Source organism: Myotis davidii, unplaced genomic scaffold (assembly GCF_000327345.1).
Source record: "Myotis davidii unplaced genomic scaffold, ASM32734v1 scaffold8, whole genome shotgun sequence".
Lineage (NCBI taxonomy): Eukaryota > Metazoa > Chordata > Mammalia > Chiroptera > Vespertilionidae > Myotis > Myotis davidii.
In genome coordinates, this window is record NW_006299520.1 from 1,973,789 (window position 1) to 1,982,718 (window position 8,930).

General features: G+C 33.7%; 1 protein-coding gene across 1 annotated transcript in view; it reads left to right on the forward strand.

Annotated features, from left to right (window-relative positions):
* The first annotated feature begins 2,441 nt into the window (after positions 1-2,441).
* ANGPTL5 (angiopoietin like 5) overlaps positions 2,442-8,930 on the forward strand; it is a 23,188-nt gene continuing 16,699 nt past the window's right edge. The window contains exons 1-4 of the mRNA XM_006775248.1: positions 2,442-2,589; positions 4,432-4,570; positions 6,742-6,845; positions 7,685-7,778. Of these exons, the coding sequence (XP_006775311.1) occupies positions 2,497-2,589; positions 4,432-4,570; positions 6,742-6,845; positions 7,685-7,778 (430 nt within the window). The 5' untranslated portion in view covers positions 2,442-2,496. The remainder of the gene's footprint in view (positions 2,590-4,431; positions 4,571-6,741; positions 6,846-7,684; positions 7,779-8,930) is intronic.

Sequence of the window (8,930 nt, forward strand, 5' to 3'; positions counted from 1 at the left end):
TAAAGACTGATGTCAGTTCTATTTTAGGTAAAGAGCTCAGGGAAGTCCTCTGAGAAAGGGAAATTAGGGCAGAGGTCAGAATGAAGAAAGGAAGTTGCCATTCAAATATTTGAATGAAGAATATTATAGGCAAAGGATGCTGTAAGGGAAAAAGGCTTTGAAGGGCAGTGTTATTTGATGTGTTCAAAGAACAGCAACAAGACCACTGTGTTTAGAACAGAGCGAGGTAGGGGAAGTGTGTTAGTATATGAGATTGAAGAAGTGCATGGGGGATGTACTTCAGATTCATTATGCAGGAAATGAATATAAAATCCAACTTCCAATGGAGGGAATGCCATTGGAGAATTTTGAGTAGGAGGGTAATATGATACGATTTAACCTTAAAAAATAATCATACTAGTGGCAGTGGGGAAATTTAGACTATAATCGATAAAACTAGACACAATAAGGCTGGTTTGAATGTTATAGTTGGTAAGGTGAGAGATTATGGAGACTTGGACTACAATGGTAGTTATGAGAGTGGCAGGAAGTGTTCAAAATTTTAACCTTGAGCCAATAAGAAGTGTTGATGAGTGGTTGTGGTGAGTAGGGGAAAAAAGAGTTAAATGTGACTCAGATTTGGAACTGGAGCACTGATTAAAGGGTTCTGCCGAATACTAAGATAGAGAGGGATGGGCTGAGGATGGAAGAAGGAATAGGAGTTAGGTTTCAAACATATAAAATGTGAGATGCCTATTAGACACCCAACTTTATTAACATGGTCTCATAAAAATATGTTGTATTTACAAAATAAATTAATAATCACTTTATGTCTACAAAGCATGTTCCATAACTTAATCTAGTTTGAATGCTGCTATACCCTTGTGACTTATATGGTCAAACAGCTTGTGATGAACAATTTTTGAGGTTTTACTTTCATCTTGGCTGAAGCTATTTTTTTTCCATCTTCTGCTGAAGTATTTTTTTTTTTCTCAAGTAAGAATTTTCTGAATTTGTCTCTGGGCAAGCTGTGAAAGAACAAAGAATTTTAATGTCTATTGATTAAAAAAAATTGCTTAAGTTTTACCATCTTCATTTCAATTTCATAAGACTTCAACTAGAAATTGAAGGTTTAAGATATACACTCATCTACCCCTAATGTAGTTTTCAAAAGTCATCGATATTGTCAGCAATGTTAGAATTGTAGTATAGATCAAGTCCAATAATAATAACGACACCACCTAACATTTGAGGCTTGTGTTTCCCATGTTCTGTGCTAAGTGCTCACATATATTAAATCATTGAATCCACACAACTGTCTCCATTCTACAAAGGAAATAATTAAGCTACAATGACATTAAGTAATTGTGCCCAAGTTTCCAGAGCAAGGAAGTGGGGGAGTCAAGATTCAAACCCAGGCAGCCTAGTCCTAGAGCCACACGCCTAACCACCCCATACTGCCTCTCTGGAGAAACTCTGAGAAAGTTTCACTAGGTGAAGAGATGAGTTGTTTAAATAATAGGTGTTGAGGAAATAAAAGCCAGAGAATAGAGAATTAATTTAGGATATTGCTTCATTAATTTATATTTGAGTGCCTATTATATACCAATCACTATGCTAGAACTATAAAAACGATGGTTTCTGCTCTGTGGTTCTCAGACTAGGAAAGGAAATGGAGAAAATAAAGCCTTGAATAGGAAGCAAGACTCAGGAAAGTTTTGCTTTTCCTCTTAATTTTAAGAGAGAGAAGACTTAGTTATATTTGCATAATGAAGAGAAGGAGGCATTGTATGGGAAAATGAAGACTTGTCACAGACGTTGATCTATTAACTTTCAGAGAGTGGTAATTTTCAATAACAATAGTTCTCGTATGTTCAAAAACTTTTAAGTTTTAACAATCTAGATATAAAACATACACATCAATTAGAGTCCTAGAAATTTGGCATTTATGAGGTTAATACAACCATTATTGATAGCTAAATTCAGTTAGAAGCATATTTTAACTCTGACTTATCTACCTACTCTGAATGTTCTCATTGATTAAATTTCTACTTAGCATTTTGTAGAAATAGTTCCAATGTAAAACTATTTCCACACCATCACTTATTTCCACTTATCATTTTTATTCAAACTGGCTCATAATTATTAAGGTATATCTTATCAAAGGCATTTTTTTCTAATGCAAAAAAAATTTGGCTCATAAAAACTAGGTGACTTTATAAATTCACGATCTAGCTATTTATTGCTCATACTAAAAATACATGGATTTATAACAAATACCTGTAGTGAAAAAAAAGGGGGGGGATTTATAACTTCAAATGACAGCATCTCTAGAAGCTACCTTGTTTTTTATGTGAAGGGTGCTGTTTTGAATGAGGGCATGGAAACCAGTAAGTATTGGCTTCTGTTTTTGTTGTACACTTTCCAGAAATTTTTGACTGAAGACTCTATGCACTGTAGTTCTTTCCACAGAGAGCTGGCTGATACTTGAAGAAGTTTTTTAGTTCTCCAAGAAAAATGTATCTTTCCCAAGTCTCACTCTTGTTCTTTAATATATGTATTTTTATTTGTGGAGAAACTATACAAGGTAACTGTGTACATCAATCTACGGTAAGAATTTCTGCAATATTATTTTAGCTAGGAAAGCATGATTATATGGTTTTAAATACTTATATTAGATGCTTGAAAAGATTAATTATACCACCCAATATAATTTATGGAAAAATTAAAGTATTTATTTAGAAATGTTGAAACTTTGCTTAAATGATGTTATTTGTAAATGTAGGAAACCATAAGCTGAGGATTGACTCTTAACCTATTTCTTGTGAAAATATTTTATTCAAATTGCAGGCCTAGGTTAAAAACTAGCCATCAACTTTCTGATTAACTTTGGTAATGAACTATCTGGTAAGTAAAAAAAAAAGATTCACTTCACTTATAAAAACACTATTCTATAAACTTTCACATTTCCAATATAGTCTGTGAGTGGTTACCTAGGATGTTAGAAAATGTTATTTAAAATAATGTCAGAGTAATAACTTAATATAGTGTAGACAATACGATGAAGAGATGGCTATTTGAATGTTACATATTTAAATATTGGTTTATATATTTTTAAACATTGTGAAATGTATTTACCACTCTATAGATACCAAATCCCGAAGTTCCAAGCTTAAGCTACAGAAATATTAATCATCTAATTCTCTAAAATACTATTTAAGAATCTCATTTAAATCTGAAAAAAATAACCTATAATGTAGATTTTTGAAAACATCTGGTATGTCAGTTATTATAGGAGTAGAAGAGAAGGAGCAAGAAGTTAAAAATAAATCTATGTAACAAAATGTGTTTATCATTCTCTCAATATCCAGGTCTAAGGAGGAGAAAGCTTGTTATTAAAGAAATATAACTTAGCATTAAAATCGATATAACTTCTATCAAAGAGTATTTTAACATTGAAGAAGCCAGAGTACTAACAGAGCAGATATTGCTGGAATGACAGCTGCAGTTTGCTTTTTAAAATGACATCTGTTGTTGATTTTGCAAAGCAAAATTCCATGCTTTTTTTCTGTTATTATTGCTACCCTTTCAAACCTGAGTATTTTACTTTTAAGTCGTTAGCTTATACAAAGATGACAATTCTCTTACACATTCCTCAGCCTCTACCCCTCTACATGATTCCTAATAACTGGCGGCAGAAAGTCCATTTGGCATAGAGATGTTGTAGGGAACCCTCTTAGTCCATGTTCAAGAAACTTAAAATTGCAGGTTCCTAAAAGGGGGATGGCTCAGCATGGTATCGCACCCCCAAATGTGCAAACGTTAAAGCCACACGACCATGGTTATAGACCGTAGACCCTAAGTGCTGTTGGCTTTCTGTACCCACAGCTTCCACATCCTCAGATTCAACTAACTGTAGATAGAAAATATTTAGCGAAAGAGTTACATTGTTGCTATGTTTATCATGTAGTTAGGCCTACGATGGTTTCATCTGTTATTATTCCCTAAATAATACAGTATTACTATTTACACAGCATTTACATTAATTAGGCATTACAAGTCATCTAGATATAATTTAAAGTATGCAGGAAGATATGTATAGTTTATATGCAAATACTATGCCATTTTACACGGGGACTTGAGCAACTGTAGATTTGGATGTCAATCCCTGTGGATGCCAAGGGATGAGTGTAAGTCCTTTTGAAAGTTGAGAAGAAGAGAGAACAAAAGTACTGAATTAACATACACTTATTATTCATACTCCAAATCTACCCATAAGGTTTATTTATGGAAGTTTGAACTAACCAATTTATTAACATGTTTTTTTCTCTAATAATCATTTTTATGTCCCTACATCTCATCTTTTCCCTTTAGTCTTTTTATTTACTGTGCAATTAGACCATATAACATGCTTCATATATTTTTTCTTATTTCTGTTTTTTTATTATAAAGGATTCTCCAGTAGTTAACATTGTAGAAAATGTATCTCATAGAAAAGATGAGAGTAAAAGAAATGATACTGTTTATAAGGAAGAATGTGAGGAATCATGTGATATTAAAATTACACGAGAAGAAAAACATTTCATGTGTAGTAAGTATTACAAATAGCCATAATTATAAAGGTATATGATTTTATTATTTCTAGGGTGGGCATGGGAAAAATATGCCTTAGCTTTTGTTTGGGCTATTTTATATATGTCCTGATTATCCTAGGCTGGTAGTTTTATATGTTTGACACATAGAGCTGCTTAGTAAATATTTGGTAAATGAAGAAAACCTTCTTCTATATAGCCCCTTGGCATCAAGACCAAGGGGCTATATAGTAGGAAATTTCACCTTAGCTTTATTGGGGTGGGGTGGAGTGGGTCAGTGGGGGGCAGGGGGGAGAGGGGAATTCATTAATACTGAATAACTGTTAGAAAAGGTTTAATACAAATTTACAACAATTTATTTAACAAAGCATAACAAGTTTCAAAATCTGAATTTTTGTTTAGAAATTATTTAGTGACAATGCAGTAACTGTCATGGTCTATTATATGTACAGAGGGGTGGGGTGAAGAAGGGGAATCAGAAGTGGAAGAGGTGATGATTTGATCCAGCTCTTACAGGGCCGTAATTCCTTGGTCAGAAAGTATGAAAAACTCACTTTAATGCGCGTAATTCAATGTGTAACACAGGTGTCTCAGGCTTCTCAAACCAGGGAGTGGAGCTTTCTGTCCATTACGAACAAAATAAACCAGCAGACAAAATAGAAGCAGACTCATAGATAAAGAACAAACTGACAGCTGTCAAAGGGAAGAGGGGTTGGGTGAAAAAGATTAAGGGATTAAGCAAAAAAACACAAAATAAACACACACACACACACACACACACACACACACACAACAAACAATGGGGGAAGGGGGTATTCGTGATGGAAGGAGACTTGACTGAACACACAATACAATATACAGATAATGTATTATAGAATTGTACACCTAAAATCTATATAATTTTAATCAATATCATCCCAATACATTCAATTTGAAAAGTTCTTTCTAAAAAAAACACAGATGTCTAAAATTAGGAAGACTCTAATAGAAAATAAGGGAATGAAAAAAAAAAGAGAGATGAAGGCTGGGTGAGGTAGATTTCAAAATATCAACAATTATTCTCAAACAGATTGTCAAACTGCAGCGGGAAGGCTGGGGAGGGTTGGGGGGCAGGAGGTAGGGGGGCTAAGAGATCAACCAAAGGACTTGTATGCATGCATATAAGCATAACCAATGGACATAAGACACTGGAGGATAGGGGAGGCTAGGGGACTGTCTAGGGCGGGGGAAAAAATGGACACATATGTAATACCCTGTGTAATACTTTAAGCAATAAAAAAATAAAAAAAATAAAAAAAGAATTATTAATGTTACTCTACTGCTAGACTGAAAGGAACATAGAAATAAAACAAATAATGTATGCAATAATGTGTGGTTCCTTTTGTTATAAAGGACATCTTCAGTATAATTGAAGAAAACTTGCATGAGGTCTGAGCTATACATGACAGCCAATGTTTATTTCCTGGTTTTGTTGGTTGTGTTGTAGAGAATGCCTTTTTGTAAGAAATACACAGCAAAATATCCAGGGATATCATGGCGGGATGCTCTCAAATAATTTAGGAAAAAGTTCTTTGTACTCTTCTTGCAACTATTCTATCAGCAAGCTTATTTAAAAATGAAAACATTTTTAAAAGGAAAATATATAGTGAAAACTTAGTCAGAAACCAACCAACCAAAATTTGTGACCAAGAGTTATGATGTGTGTATATGTATGTGTGTTTGCAATTTGTTTATATAAAAATGTAGCATTATTATAAAAAATTAAAAGAAAGGTTTTAATATTAAATTTCACGATAGGGGATTATTGCCTTTTACTTTCTCATGTAGGAAGAATCAATGAGTCTTGGACCTCCTGCTTCTATACCTCTAGTCTTCTAAAGTGAGAATTGATATTCAGAATGTTGTCTCTCAATTATATCAGTTTAAATTATTTGGGGGATAATCTAAATTATTAGGAAGCATAACTTCATTAAGAAGTGTTAAAACAGCTGCATTCTTGGTTCCTCTTGAGTTATACAAAAAATACACTACCTAGAATATGCAATTCTGAGTATTTACAGATATTGTAGTTTACACATTTGTCCAAAATTATGTGAAATTTATTATTTTTCATTGTAATTAGTTTCTATAACAGTCTAATATTTAGAAAACACATTTATTATGATTTTAGGAAATTTGCAAAGTTCTATTATTTCTTACACACGAAGTACCAGAAAACTACTAAGAAATATAATGGATGAGCAGCAAGCTTCCTTGGATTACTTATCTAATCAGGTATGAATTTTTGGTATCATGTTGTTATTGTATTTGCAGAATGACACAGTTATCTAGAAGTACAATCATTTACTTTTCTGAATGCATTCATGTCCAGACATCTATTTAGTGTCTCCTATATTGGCGGCACCACAGTAAGCCTCAGGCAAACAGAAAGTAACAACAACAACAACAACGACAACAAACGACCTTTACTTAAGGGTAACACAGTCCAGAAGAGCAGAATAATGTACTGAACATGTTTTGGATGCTGTCAGAATGACACAAAGGTATCCAAGATCCAAGATATGATAACCTTTCTAGATGAATAGATGCTTCAAAGGTCACAAAGGGTGGGTAAGAGGGTAGGGCATGGTATTCTCAGAATACTCGGACGTTGGTGCAGCGATGTAGTGGCTGTTGAGTTAAGGATGTAGAAGAAAGACTGACTAAAAGAAATAGGAATTAAATCATGCCACACCAACGAGTCACCCAAATGTCTGAGCAGCGAAATCAAATGGTTAGATTGGAGCTGGTGTGAAGGATGACTTCAGAAGGAATAGAGGAAGGGAACAGAGACTCCAGATAGGGAACTACAACAGTGGTTCCAGCAAGATATCAAGAACAGATTTGCAAGAGCAGTCAAGTGCAGAAATGGTCAGATAAGAGCAAGAGCAGTTGCTACTTAGCTATGCCTTTACTGCTTTTTTAATACAGTAAAGGATTCAGTGTAGAAATATGGCCATTATATGTGTTTCAGAGCTGGATTTATAAGAAGCTTAGAGATATTAGTTATAGAATTCAGCTAAAGGAAGTTTGTCCAAATATAAATTTGCTTCAATGTGTGCATGTGTGTTTAGGTTAATGAGCTCATGAATCGAGTTCTCCTTTTGACCTCTGAAGTGCTTAGAAAACAGCTGGATCCTTTTCCTCACAGACCGGTTCAGTCACATGGTGAGAACTTTGGTATTTCAACCTTTTCATATTTCTCTTTTATTGCTTAAAATTTTCCTGGACAGGTTGGGGCGTTTAGAAGTTTTGTTTCAACAATACAGCTCACTATTATCTAACAGACTGGAGGAGTAATATTTGCCATTAAACAAATTTCAACCCACACTATGTGTACTTTCCTAAATTGGGAAACTTTTCTGACATTTTGAAAGCCATGGCTCTATACAGATATTCTGAATCTGTTGAAAATAGTATAGTTTTATGTAATTGAATTCTGGGCTCTCCTTATATTTTATTATAATTAATCTTTAGCTAGAAGAAAAGAATTTTCAGAGTTCCCTCCACCTATAAAAGTATTTTTGACATTTTTGAAACATTTCAAATTGGGACTTAAAATTTCAAAAGAAAAAGAAAAAAGACAGAAATGAACCAGGATTTAGTATTTTTTGTACTAAAAATATATAGTAATTCCTGGAAACTTGAGTTTCTAAGAAAAATGCCTATAAATCTTACATTTATAGATTAATAGAAAAAATTCCAAGTAGATGAATATTATTGAGGGCCTAGTAGTGTATGATCTTTCTTTTTTTCCTTACAAAGGGAAGAGAATAAACAGCTACTTAGAATCTACTATGTGTCAGGGATTAACATATGTTAACAGGGATAACATTTTCTCATGTTATTTTGCTACTTTTTTCACTTTATTGCATCTCATTTATTTCCCATAACCACCCAAGAGGTAGATAGTGTTACATGGTGGTGAGGAGCATGGAGTATAATGTCAGACTGCTTTCTTCCCATCTCACCCCCTGTTTCCTTAATATCAATATCCTAATCTGTAAACTGACAATACCTACCTCATGTGGTTGTTGTGAGGATTAAGTGAGTATATACATGCAAAGCTCTTAAAATATTGCCTGACGTGTAGTAAGACAATATAAGGGTTTGCTGTGATGGTGATTATCATCAGATGAGGAATATGCAGCCCAGAAAAGTCTAAGTAAAATGTTCACACTTATATGGATGGTGATGTCAAAGAAGATATTCCAATCCAGATCAGTCTTTCTCTGCAAACTTCTATCATATATTTGAGCATACATTTATTATAAGAATGTCTCAGTAATTCAGAGCAAAAGCAACAAATCAATATCTCAT